At 37.2% G+C, this 14,174-nt stretch overlaps 1 protein-coding gene across 4 annotated transcripts in view; it reads left to right on the forward strand.

The window, feature by feature from the left end:
* Positions 1-14,174, forward strand: part of lpp (LIM domain containing preferred translocation partner in lipoma) — a 217,564-nt gene that overhangs the window by 59,765 nt on the left and 143,625 nt on the right. For all 4 annotated transcript variants that reach the window (XM_023268061.3, XM_035947166.2, XM_055014703.1 and 1 more), the window contains one exon: positions 470-669. In XM_023268061.3, coding sequence (XP_023123829.2) covers positions 474-669 — 196 coding nt within the window. In that variant the 5' untranslated portion in view covers positions 470-473. The remainder of the gene's footprint in view (positions 1-469; positions 670-14,174) is intronic.

Below are 14,174 nucleotides of genomic sequence, written 5' to 3' on the forward strand. Positions count from 1 at the left end.
TAGTGGCTCATGTGACTTCATGTGAATTTCCAGTGATTCTTGAATGTTGTTTAGAAGCTCTAGTTCCTCTTCAGTCTACGGTTGTTAAATCATTTGCATTACCTGTTGATCTGGGAGACTTCCAGCTGGGAAGACGAATAGAATTTTTAGTCCTATATACCAAGGGCTTCCCACTTAAATTTTTTTTAAAAATTTTATTTATTTTTTTGCCATTTTTGGCTTTATTTAACAGGTAAAGTTGAGAGGCAGACAGGAAAGTAGGGGAGAAGAATGGGGGGAAACCTGCAGCAAAGGCCCGTGAGCTGGGATCGAACCCAGGGGTCTTTTATGGGTCGCCTGCTCAACCAGTTGAGCCATCTGGGTGCCCCCAGTTCTTCTCACTTTTTTCAGAGTTTCCTTACACATAATATCAGTCTTAAATTTACAGCAGTGGCCTTGAATTTGAATGATTTTGGTCTTCTTTCATCAGAACCATGTGGAATCCAGCGAATGGCAATGACCAGTTGGGACAAGTGACTGCCAGGATGGAGACCACACCGTCTATGGGTAGTGCGAGCATCTCCATCTCCCAGCAGCAGGCACCCAAGAAATTTGCTCCTGTGGTTGCACCCAAGCCTAAGTTCAACCCTTACAAACAGCTGGGGGATGCCACCCATTCTGACCCTGCAGGTAAGAGCACAGGAGGCAACATTTATGGTGTTAATTTAGATATAATCAGATGTGTGTTTCGACTGCTCTCCTTTTACTTGTGTGGCTTTCAGAAAACTTTTTGCTGGATGAGAACAGTGTTTCTTTTCTGTGTTGCAAAGTCTGTATCTGCACCTTATGTTGCACTCTCCCTTTTAAGTACTTGCCCACATTTCTGCAAGTAAAAAGTTTTTTTTAAGTTATCAATAATTCCTTCTTAGCTTTCCATGTAAAATAAGTGAACTAGAGTACAAAAGGCCTGAGCACCTTTTGTGAGCAGTTTTTCTGGCTTTTATTTGAACAAGAATCTATCATTAGTTACTTTTCTCACAAAGGGGGCTATTTTTAAATAACATTTACTTGTTCTACCATTATTAGGCACGTGGTAAATCTATTAGAGATTGGTTTCCATAGTTACGGCACAAGTTTTTTTTTCCAGCCCTAAAAAGCCCATTGATATAATATGTGATTCAGGTTTTCCAGTATGTTGTACCTGGACCTTGAACAGACTTTGCCAAAGCTTTCAAAAATCACCTACAATACAGAGAGCATCAGTAAATGTCATAAATAAAGAAGAACTGGAGTGTAGGAGCACAACAACATACTGAAGCACATATTCACTCATTCTAGAAAGCATTTTATTGTCATGGAAATATTGATCAGTCATTCTTATATTTAGGTGTAACATTGATCTTATTTCTGCAATTTTGTATGTAGTTTGTATCAGCTATTTCAGGAGGGGATTACTGAAGTGTAATCAGACTGAACTCAGACAATAAAGATTTCACGTCATGTCAGTCAGCTGTGCCCATTGAATTACATACAGACCACCATGTGTGGTTCAGATTCTGATATCAGTTCATATCTGATATCTAATCGCACCCTCCATTTCTGTTTATTCATTTATTCAATCAGTTTTTTGATGTTGTTGAAATATGGCTGGTACGATTATGGCCAAATTGCTAATGACGATTATTTTTATCAGTATTGAAAATGCAAATATTTATAACATTTGCTTTTTGGTTTTTTGGGACATTTTTTTTTTGTTGTGCTTTAACATTTCTAGAGCTGTAAGTCTCCATTTCACGTGGTCAATCAATTGGTCGACATGCGCTCATTTCCATAATCGTATTGGTCAAATAATTTTACATTCACAGAAGAGAGTAGAATAGAAATACTTTATTGATCCCCAAGGGCAAATTCTGTTGTTACAGTAACAAGCAGAAGGAGTATAGTGACCACCAACACAATGCAGAAAGCGTAAAATATACTGTGATTAAAAATGCACTAAAGTGAAAAATGCACCATAAAGCATCAAAAGCACAATTATACTACGGTAAAAATATACAGTGAAATGAGGGAGAACAGCACAGCATCAACAGCCTTCCACGACTAATCCATTATTTTTGCCAGTAGAAGGAATCGACTACCTTTGAAGACGCTTGTGTTTTCACAGCTTCGATTTGGCCCAAATGGAGGCTGCTTCGGTTTAACTTTGTGAGTGTTTACTGAGCGCTTCCTCGTCTGGACCATCAGCTCCAAACTGCTTGACACCATGTTGAAGAAGTTGTCAGTGCAGCTATATTTTGTTCAAGCAGACGGCCAACAAAAAATCAAGTGTAAGCTTTGCACAGCAGTTAGCATATCACAGCCGACTGACCCTCACTAGTTTACATTTTTGAATTTCTCAACGTTAAATGTAAAAGAGGTGTGATTGCATGTCTAATTTGTAATAAACGTGCAGTGTAAGTGCTGTTGTTTGCAGTTGTGTGTGAGTTCAGGAAGCCTTGTGTTGTCTGCTGCTTTAGGTCCCCTGGGAGCTGATGGTTTGTTTTTATGAAAAGGGCTCTAGTGCTGCAAGCTAACATGCAATAAATGCATTTACTAATAGAAGTGTGGGATTGTATTTTTTGTAGATGGAAATTGATTTAAATGGTCATATTAATTACTGTTAAGATTAGCATTTCAGGTAAAGACTATTATAAATAATGTTGAATAGTGTGGTTTTGTGTCATTTGTGTGACATGAGGCAGAAATGACTGCTGGAGTAGCAGCAGTCTTCATAATTACCTTTGTTGAGTAATATCGTCTGAGAGAGAGGCTGTTATTATGAGGAATAATGCTTAATTTACTTAAAAACGGTTTCTAAATTAGGATTCATGGCATTTATTTCAAGAGAAGTAAGTAAAGAAGTCAAATGGCTGTTTAATCTTTATGTTTCTAAGGTCATATCATAGTATTCAAAAATAAGCTTTTCTAATCAAGGCAACACAATAATAGGATTTATGCTAATTATCTAAAAACTCTTAAATAGGAGAGTATACGAGAACAGAAAGTGATTTTAGAGTTACTAGCAAGAAAAGTCACTGAAAATTGGAACTACAACCTAGTCAGTGCTACTTACAGACATTTTAAAGATATTGATGCTTCCATTTAGCATATACTGGAAAAAAAAATGTACACACAGTACACAACTTGGTGTATAGAATATTTTTAAGTAAGCATTAAGTATTGTTTGCTACATTTGATGTACTTTTGAAGTCTTCAGTGTGTTGTAAAGGTGGAACATGCCACACAGATAATACTGTACTCCCATCTATAGTCCACCTTCCCATCTAGTTTGTGTTCAACATTATCTAAACCTTTACCCTCAACCCCCCCCCCCCTCGAGAGCCCTAGATTTCCAAAACAGGGGAAACGGTTATGAAATTCAGCAAGACGTGAGCACGCTGTCAGGCTGAAAACACCACTCTCTGTGGGGGTTTGTGGTTTGAGTTGCAGACCGTCTTGTACTCCAGATGTTAGTTCTGTAAAAATTGTTCTTAGACGGCTGGTTTTTGAGCTCTGCCCGCCACTGAAGAAAAAAAACATCTCAGTCAAAATTGAGAACAGTTTGAATTCAGCATTTAAACTTTTAAAATGAAGAGCATTTGCATATTTAATAAAAAGGCAATAGAAAGTACTTTCTGTAAGACATGAAAAAATTAAGGTAATATATAAAAGAAAGACAAAGCAATATAAAAATGACATACTCAAAAGGACAAAATATAAGGTGAACTAAGTCATAAGAAGTCTGGGCAGCAGATCAGAAAAATACTTTGGCCAGAAACTTACTTCCATAAAGCAAAGTACTGTTTTAAAGTCAGTACTTTGGCTCAGAGAAGTCAGTATACACATATGAGAACTTGAGCTGCAACTGTTAAATTATTTAATCAGTTTTAATATTTTTTTTAGAGAACAAGAAGTCAAAATTCTTTGACAAGACGTTTACGTGAGGCTGCCTTGGGCTTTTGGAAACACTGAGTGATAATTTTCTTCTTTTCTTCAGATTAAACAAACTGATTAAACAAGAAAATAATCAACAGGTTAATTGTCAGTGAAAATAATCATTAGTTGCAGCACTAGTGAGAGCTGGAGTGACGTGGTCCACTTTCCTGGTTGACTTTTTTGAGAGGCTGTAAAGTAGTCGACCCTTCTGAGGAATAAGTGTTTTTCAAATTCCTCCTGACTCCATTACTGCACAGTGATTCCTGGTCTGGTTTGCAGTCTGAAGCTGAGCACTGACTTTAAACTGTTGTTCTTCTTCTCTTGTTCTTTTGAACCAGAGACTAACTTCAGTTTTGTCTTCAATGGGGAAATGGGGATCTTTTACACATCTGTGTGTCTTCTGCATAAATGTGGTACAACGTTTTACTGTTTTCTATAGCCTGAACTAGTGCAAACATGGTGTTGTTGAGGATAAAGAAGTGAACCTGGACCCTTGGGGAACTCCTCTCTAATGTGTTCCAGCAGACACAAAGTCGTCTGCGTCCTTCAAATAAAAATTAACCAGTTTGTGGGAAAAGTCCCATCCTGTTTTTTGGTCTACTAGATCCAATACCACCACCACTGAGACTTTTCTATCGTTTACTTTTAAGTGTATGTCATTCAAGACCTTAACAAGAGTTGATTCATTGCTGTTTTTGCTGAATTTGATAATTAATTAGTGTCATTAGTGAAGTGTCTAGGAGAGAAATGTCAGCTGTATACAGAAGCAAATGCTATGCAGTTCAAATAATGTTTGATTTAATTATACTGGACTTAAAGCCTTAAAACAATTTAAGCGGGGCAGGTATTCAAAAAGTCACCACTGTAAGTTGTCGTGACTATGAAAATTAGCTTTCGAGAACAAAACCACATTATGTACCTGGCTGTAAAAATGCTTATTTGTGCTGTTCGGTTGGCTGTTTTAACATGGAGGTCTATGGGGACTGATTTGCTATTGGAGCCGACCTCAAGTGGTCATTTGAGGAACTGCATGTTGGTTTACTTTTTCGAACCTGTAGATGAACGTATGATTACTAGTGGACCTGTGTCCAGCAAAATAAAGACACGTTATACGTATGTGCAATTTGAGTGGAAGGCTGGAGTTGTGGAAATAAAAATAATTTATGAAGAAAGATTGACCGAATGTCAATATAATGAACGCCGATTGAGACAACCAAAATCTCAGGGGTTATTTAGCTAATTTTGCGAGTGTTGAAGATTTTTTTTTTTAAGAAGTATTTTTTGTACATTTTTTGTACCTTTCTTTTTATACAAAAAATGGAGAGAGATACAGGAACTGCATGGAAAGAGAGTAGGGAAATGACCTGCAACAAATAGCCCCCAGTCGGAAATCAAAACCACGACTTTTGGGTTGCCATTGAGCATCTACTCAAACTATTTGGCTATCAGGTCACCCCATAACCATCTTCTTTTGGGATTTTTCCTGCAAAGAGAGTGTCAAATTTGTTGACATGGTAGACTCAAATGGGAACATTATGCATCTTTTTTTTTGTAGGTATTTAGTACAAAAACAGTATTCCAAATTCTAGTGTGACACCTAGATTATTGATTTTTACCTTCGGCCATGAGCACAGTTCCTCTTGTTAATTTAAAAAAGAAAGAATTTCATACTCAGTCACTGTTTTATGGTAACATTAAAGCTTTGTGATTCCAAAATGTCACTTCACCAACATTTAATCCAGACCCATTGCCTCTGTCTTATTTTCCCCCATTGTTCATTGTCTGGGTGTTAAGAGGATTAGTAAAAAAATATAAAGAGGGTTGGGAATACATTGTAGATTATATCATTTTTGTCATGCTGTACTTTTTAATTTAAATGTTGATGCCAGAGTTACAATAACATCTCAAGACCTCTGTGACCTAAGGAGAAAAAATGTTCAGTCCTCCCTTTTTGCTGTAACACTTACAATGTGACAATAATTACAGAAAATAGAGTATTTCTTTTTTTGTGAGTGTTGGTTTGAAAGTGGAAATATGGAGACAACGGTAATTAACAACTGTTTTTCTGCACATGTTCAGTATAGTTCTTGTAGCCGTCATCAGGATTTAATGTTGCATTACATTATTACTTATATCTAATTTCCTATAGGTTGCAGCATCTTATGGAATCTGCAGCAACATTGCATTTTTATGGGCTTCCAAAGCATTTCCTTTTCCACTAAAACATTAACGTTTAATAGTGACACTTATGATTGGTTGTTGTCAGCATTTTGATCATGCAAATATGTAAAGCCATCTGCAGACATCTCCACTTGTCAACGGATAAGACGTCTTTATGGACAGATTATCTGGGTCTCTGCTCGTTTATTTATTTAACATCTTTTATATCAAATGTGGGGACTGTCTGATGTAAAATTGAGGATTAGCATAAAAATTAGGGACAAGTCAATTTGGCACGGCGCCTCGCGTTCCCTTTTGTCTAGCAGAGGCCAGCTTCGGGGATGGAATGAGCAGTCTGAGGCCATGTTTATTGTGTGGACAAAGAAGCCGGTGCAGACGGGGCGGCGCTCAGCTAGCGAGGTCGACTCTCTTTTTTTTTTTTTTTTCTTTAAGGGAGAACTTGTTCTGATTAAAGCCCCAGCAGGAGGAAGTGAAAGACATATAAGTCTCAGACAGTAACATTTTACTCAAGATTCTTTACAACAGATCAGATTTTAGGGTTTAAGTTGAGCTTATATGTACATGTACTATATATTTGTGGTTATTATCTTTTTTGTAAAGCAGCTCGTGATCCAATTCTTTTATGCAGGGTCTTTGCAGCCACATTTGAACTTGACTATAAAGATTTTTTGATAGTTGTAAGAAATTGCAGTGGTTGACTGTCATAAATATAATGGTTGTATTAATATGTGGACCAAAAAGGGCAGGGATCCACACTAATGTTTTCTAGTAGTATTGGGTCTGGCTGGTATTGATGAAAAATTGATTATGATGCTCATAATTGTTGGTATGTATGCTATTGTAATGGCATTTTATAATAGTAGTAACCGTTCTTTTGTTGTTTTACCGTCATGGAGTTTTTGTTGTGAGTCTTTGTAATGTTCTATTGGACAAAATGGGTCGGGGGGTATCGCTGAAAAATGAATCCTGATAAAATGCTACATTTCAGCTGATATCAATAATTATGGGTCATTTTTAACAGAGACCAGTGGAAAAATAAATACTTTAGCCTATTTGTCACGAAATACAGGTATTAATTTCAAAGATAACACAGCAATAATCGGGCTCCCAGATAGCTCAGCTGGCTGGGCGGGCGACCCATGAACAGGGGCTGTAGTCCCTGACGCAGTGGTCATAGCAATTTACGGTATGTCATTTCCTCACTCTTCTACCCATGTTTCCTGTCTCTCTCTTACTGTCCTATCTAAAAAATGTAAAAATCCCCCCCCCCCCCCCCCCCAGATAAACTTAACACAGCAATAATCAGTACAAATAAATAAATTCCCATGCATAGTTAGAGGGTAAGAATAAAAGAGTGATTCTACCTTGATACACAGTAAAAGAGGTAACAATGGTGAAGCTGCTACACTATGCTGAGGTCAAGGCGATGATAGGCCTTGTATCAGCCTTAGCACACGTCTCGATGTCAAGGCTGTCAGGGTTGAGGATGTTTTTAGACTGACGTTCGTCTCGAAAGGGCAACTACCAGTCGAGCCTTTGCCAGGCACAGTCTCTGGACGGGGATGACGGATGAAAACAGTTTTGTACCAGCATTCCTTTCTTGAATAATTTAGCAGCGTCTTTTGCCATAATACAGTTTCAATAGACTTTATAGCTCTCCATTACAACATTGAAGTAGGCAAAACACACTAGGTGTATTTTGTGTAGAAGAAGAGTCACATGACGTGTCATACGCCCCCTTTTGTCCGAGCCTGATGAAAAAAACCTGCTGAACAAAGAATGTTAATAATCACTGTCATGATAGCTGTTGTCTCTGACTGGGGTTTAGGTTTTGTTGAGCCAGCTAACGCAAAGAAAGCCTGGCTATGTCAAACCTGCTTTGTAGTACACCCCTCAGATCTGAATGCCATTAAAATGACGCCTTTACCAGTGTTACAACATATGAGAAAGGTTCCAAACTGTTTTTTTTTTTATACACATGTGCTTCCCTCCAGAATCACCCTAACCTATCGAAAATGATTAATTCTTTCTAAATAGAGTTACATGTATTCTCTGCTGAAAAGTCCTGTATTTTTTAATATTGTAATATATAAAGGGGAAAAAGTAAATATTGCGATTTATATTTTTCTAGTATCATGCAGCTCTAGAGAGGACATGAGTAGACAACATCCTGCACAGAATGGTCACCATCCCACATTGTTGTTTTGAGATCTTTGCTCTTCACTCCGATCACTTTCTGTCTTGCTCACACACACCAACTCGTGCCTCCTCCTGGGGTTTCACATGATATACAGTGATGATTTAAAAAGAAAATAAACAACAAAAATAGAAAAAGGGGACACATTTGCAAGTTACACTGGTGCTTCTAGTTATGAAATTTAGTATCACTGTCTCCAAAAACGGTCATAAAATGCGACTAAATGGTCGCAGTCAGGAGTCCTGTCTGATGAATAACTGTACAAGCTCATGCAATCCAGTGCAACAGCACCACAATAAAAACGACCCCTCTGAAGCATATTAGGGTCAGTTTTGTTAAAGCAGAATTGACAGCAGTGTGTCATTTAATGTATGTATGCTGTCAGGCTCTGAAAACACTTTAAAAAGCTTTCATGTTATTGATGTCGGCTACAAATGAACCCTGAGGACTAAATCATTACAGTCTATAAGAAGCAGACTTCACATCCCTGTTTTACAGCTCGCGTTCTTCCTTGACGTTCTTTTAGGTTTTATTTTAACTCGCAGAAAGGTATCCTGAGTAAAATGTTCAGCATGCGTCTTACTGGATTTCTGCGCAGCTGTTTGTGTGGATCAACACATGCTGATGACGAGTTAGTGTCCTCTCAGCGCTCTGTGGGACTTCTCTGTTTCGGTGTAAACTACACATGAGAACAGAATGTTAAACGTGATGTTGAGGACAAAGGTCGGATTCCCGAAACAGACAGACAGACAAGAGGTTCACTTACTGCTGACTCTGACCCGACTCTGTTTGGATTTTATACCTGTGATGACTTTACCTTTTACTCAGTTATTCTAATCAGTCTTTGCAGGGATCTTTTAAACTCTTGAGACACGTTGTTGTTTGCTTCATTTATTCACAGTGTCATGATCTTAGTCAAGCGTGTCAATGGGGGATTTTTATTTCTGTGTGAAATGAATGTAAACATTTATATGGTGTGAACAAAGAGTGTCAGACAGTCAGGAAAATGAATCACTCTGGAATGAGTCACCATTAACAGCTTCATTCAGAATATTATACTATCAAGTGATTAAAATCTCCAGCAAAACTTTCACAATCTTCAAGACCACACAGTTTAATGCTGAAGTCATTTTGTGACATGTTTTTTTTTCCTCACACAGTCTGGTCGCTTATTGTCAAGCTACATAAGTTTTTGTAGTGGGCTGATCATAGTGAAAGTTAAACATCTGAGAAGTGCTGTTAATGTTAAAAAGGAAAAAAATACTTTTCACACTAAGTTACCAGAAACGCGCTAATTGTTTGCTCAGAGCGGTTCAAAAGTGTTGAACATGTGCATAAGCTGTTTTTATTCCTCCCTGCTTGACTGGCCAGAGGCAAACTGACTACCGGTTGTTATGTCAGAGTCCCTCATGGGTGTCACCAGGAGAATTTACAGGAAATCCACCATTGAGTGTCTCAGTGTCCCCATAGACACCACAGGCTGAGGCTCTGAGCAAATATGAAGGCAACTTTTATCTAAGTGGAACACGTACTGTGGCTCAACTACTTGTTGTGTTTGGTCTGCAGCGTGTGCAATCTTAATTCCTGCTTAAAAGTTTTCACAAATTGTTGTTGTCTTTGTTCTCTCTATATCCTTTATAGTGTATATTTTTTGACCTATATTGCAGAGCACTTTATCAGGAATGAGACGTTCACTTCTCTATATCTGGCCACTAGTCTGAAAGTTAGGTCCAATGGAGTATTGTGAAAATATTTTTCTTCACATCCTGTCAGTTCTTTCATGGTTGTGTGTGCGTAATGAAAGGAAGTTTGACTGCTGAGTAAGATTTCAAAAACTGAACTTACACACGGGAAAGTTTGCTCTTATATTTGATCGTATGGAGTTCTAGTAATAAGCTACATGCTGAGGCAAATACTCAGCAACAGTACAAGTCAGTATATATTTACATGAGGAGAAATATAAATTTTACATACAGTAGTGTTTTCTCCAGTGATGTGGGTTTTTACTGACAGTGTCTTGTGATTTAAGCACTTTGGTTTTTCCATTTCAAATCTTCAGCTGTCTTCTGCTCGACCATCTTGGAATTGATTAAAACTTTTTTGTCATGAACTCTGGATATTTAAAAGGATTTCTTTAAAATTTCAAATTGATTTATCAAGTGCTTTAAATGATGAAATACAGTTTTTCATATTACTCGATCAGTTTCATTGTTAAGATTCAATGAAAATAACCTTTGATATTGTTGTGACCAAGTATTTCAGACTAAAAAGTCTTCTAAATGTTTGGTTTTGTATCATTGTGACATACACTACCAGTCAAAAGTTTGGACACACCTTCTCATGTGTGTCTCTTGATAGGCAATTAAAACAAACAAAACAAAACAACACCACCCATTAAGTAGATGAATATATCAAGCTAAAATTTTACAAATGTCTTTATAAATATCTGTATATTATGTGATTAATAACTGCAGGTGAATCAGAGACGGTCAAACAGAAATTCTTCTAAAGATTTGATGATTTCACACAGAAAGACCCATATGTGCTGACATTACTGATACCATTTTTGTTAGCTTGCTCATTCGCTTTTACCGCAACTGGTCCCATAAAACGTGGACAGCTAACAATGACTAAGCACTATCTCATGGGAAATGCAAATGTAAGATAGCTAAGCTCACTAGCTCCCACCTTTAAGCAAAATATGATCATAGCGGCTTCACGTGTGTGTGTGTATTTTTTTCTTTTGTTTTTCTGCGACTTTATACATACTTTTAGGCTGGAAAATATCAATATCAGGTACGTATAGACATCTCAGAGATACACATTTATATCTGAAATCAAATAATCATTCAGCGGTACTGTGATTTCTTCATCTAGCTTTATTAATATACTGTGTGCATTGCATAGTTTATTCCAAATCACAGTATTTATATATGACGACTGAGGATGAAGGTTTTATTGCAGAAACAGACTGGTGGTTCAGTTTCTGTAGACTGATCAGTAGTTTTTGTTTATACTGCACCATAGGATTTGTATTGCCTTTCATTCAATATTTACACTGGACATTTTGATAAATATTTGGAGAAATCTCTAAATCAGTCAGATTTTCTGCTTTAATTAGACTGTGCAATTCCAATCTCTCTTCAGAAGGATCTTCGTCAAGCATTTAACACATTGTTAATCTACCTTAAGTCTAGTTAAGCATTTATATGGTGCAGTTCTTTTATTTGTATATGATATCGTGAGATATTTGACAACATCTCAGTCACTATAGTTAACAAGCTCAGTGAAAGTGTTCATCAGACTGATTTAGATAACTAATACATTACATTAAACATCCATGAAATGATAATTGTGCTTGAATGTCATCATAATATTTACAGTCTTGGCTTCCTCACAAGTTTGTCCTTTTAGTAGATCATAAAGCCATGCGATATTGGTTGTTAGCTTATATATGCTAACCTGTGACACTTGTAGCAGAGGATAACTGGTCCTGCTGCCGGTCTACAGTAGATTCTCGGCATGACAGAGGCTGCTTGGAAAGGTTTTGAGTTATGAAACTGCCGGTGTTTACACAGCAGTGACTGTCTGCTGTGACATTTGACTGGGCTTCATATACTCTCTCTGCTTTGTTTATAAGAAACGACAGCAAAGCTCCCCTTTCCACCTTTGATGAATCACGCTTTCACTCATCAGAAAACCTCACCATCATCACATTTTAAGAGACTAATTGTTCAGTCCTTTTATTGTTTCAAGCGTTCAGATGGAAAAGGCCGACCCCGGCTTTTTAAACTGTTCACCTTTTCTCAGTGTTTGTTTCTTTGCTTTTATACAAAAACATAATCCACCTATTGTTCCTGATCTCAATATCTCCTCCCGTGGGATTTCTCCGTAGAACAGCAGGAGCCAATTTCAGTCTTTACACTTAAAACACGTACATCTCCAAAGACTTCAAATCCCTCCCTTGCATCTCTAAACCAAATGAAGTCATAAATCAGTCTTCTATACATATCATGCTAATTAAGAGTAGGGCTCAGCTGCTCTTTTCCAGTGGAAGATGGAATGAAACGAGTCCATAATTATGTCAAAACAATGTGCTTTCAACCTCTGCCACAGCACATTTGGAACAGCTACGAGGAGATAAAACATGTGGACTGACACCCAGGACTTAAAGCACTTTGTCCATTTTGTCTGCAAAGGATTATATGCTTTTGCTACTGAACACAGTTAAGCCATTTCTCTTTTGTGCCTAATACTGGTTACTTCAGGATTGTGCAAACACAAGGAAATGTATAATTTACGTTTTGGATGTGAGATACTGTACAACCTCCTTAACCATCTGAGCCTCGAGCAGTTATTGGGCGTTTTTTGCTCCCCTCACATTTTTACTCACTGTGAGCTCATTTTTCACTGCAATAAAACAATCTAGCACCTCTATGGAGACAGTACAACCATGGCTAGAAGTAGAGAGAACTCAGAAATGTTTTTTTTAACAGTATGGCACAGTTATAATGCCAAAAATCATAAAATTAGAAAGCGACAGTTGAATTTCTTTATTTTACAAAATTTGAATAATCATGGAATCAATATTCAACAAGATTTTTGCTCACAGGTGTTCACACTGTGAATAATAAATACTGAGAAAACAAATTAGTGATCCACATACTGTAGATATTTCAGAATTCACTGTTTTACAACCTGTACAAACCTTTTGACGCTACCCTGCACATCAATTCTGGAAAGATACCTCACCATGCTGAATCTATCTTCTCACTACTTGGTCCTCTGTGTACAATTTTAGAGCAATGCTGTATTTATTTGATTCATCAAGTATGTATTATTTTCCTTTTCAGTGTTTATTTTATTTCCACACTTATTTCTTCTCTGCTCTGTGTAAACAACTCCTGCAGTTCACCTGACAACAATGTGTCATGTGACTGCTGGCTTTTCATATGCACCCAGGAGCACAGAACTTTTGGTTTTATGTAGAATGTGGATTTTTTTAAAAACTTTTTTTTAAAAAAATGAGACTTAAAATGAGATTTTTTTTCAGTTTTTATAGTTTCTGGCCCTGATAAATGGTATACATAAGGCCTTTCTTTCAAAAACACAACATGTCTTTCAAACCTGTCTGTGGGTTTTGGAATTCAGAGGGTTAACTGTCAGCGTTAAATCTATGATTGTCACCTGACACATGTGCACCAACGCTGTTTCACTCCCCTGCCCTTATTTTGGCTCAGTGCAGCATGTGTAAATGCTAACAGACACCAGCAAGCTCTCAGCAGTAAATCAAGTTCAGATTGTGGGAGATAATTTATGTTCTGTGCGCCCAAAACACTCTCTCCCTGTATTTTAGGTTTCTCTAGTTTGTGCTGTCTCTGCTGCAAACTGCTTCGTTCACTGAACCGTTGGATACATTATGCGAAAGGCAGTTATATTGTGTGCCAGGCTTTGTCCTAAGTCCTTACAGACCAGATGGCCGCCACTTACACACTTGTAACTCTGATAATATTGTACATATGTAAATATGTAAACATATGCTCAACCTTCAGTGTACAATCTTCCTCCCCTACAGAGTTTACTAATCCTGACTACAGAAGACAACTACTTAAAACATGGCTCATCTGCAACCTTCAAAGGTTTTTTTTTTTAATCTCACTTTTTAAAATTTTTTTAAATTTTTTTTTTTTTTTACAGCTGTATCACTTTGCAATGAAATATAGTACAATGAAAATCATCTGCACACATGAGACTATCACAGTTAGCAATCATTGTCATATACAGTGCTTGAAGTGTTAATAAATGTATCAGTTACTTGAAAAACAAAGTTTAATATTAGTCC

The sequence above is a fragment of the Amphiprion ocellaris genome, chromosome 2 (genome assembly GCF_022539595.1).
Source record: "Amphiprion ocellaris isolate individual 3 ecotype Okinawa chromosome 2, ASM2253959v1, whole genome shotgun sequence".
In the NCBI taxonomy this organism is placed as follows: domain Eukaryota; kingdom Metazoa; phylum Chordata; class Actinopteri; family Pomacentridae; genus Amphiprion; species Amphiprion ocellaris.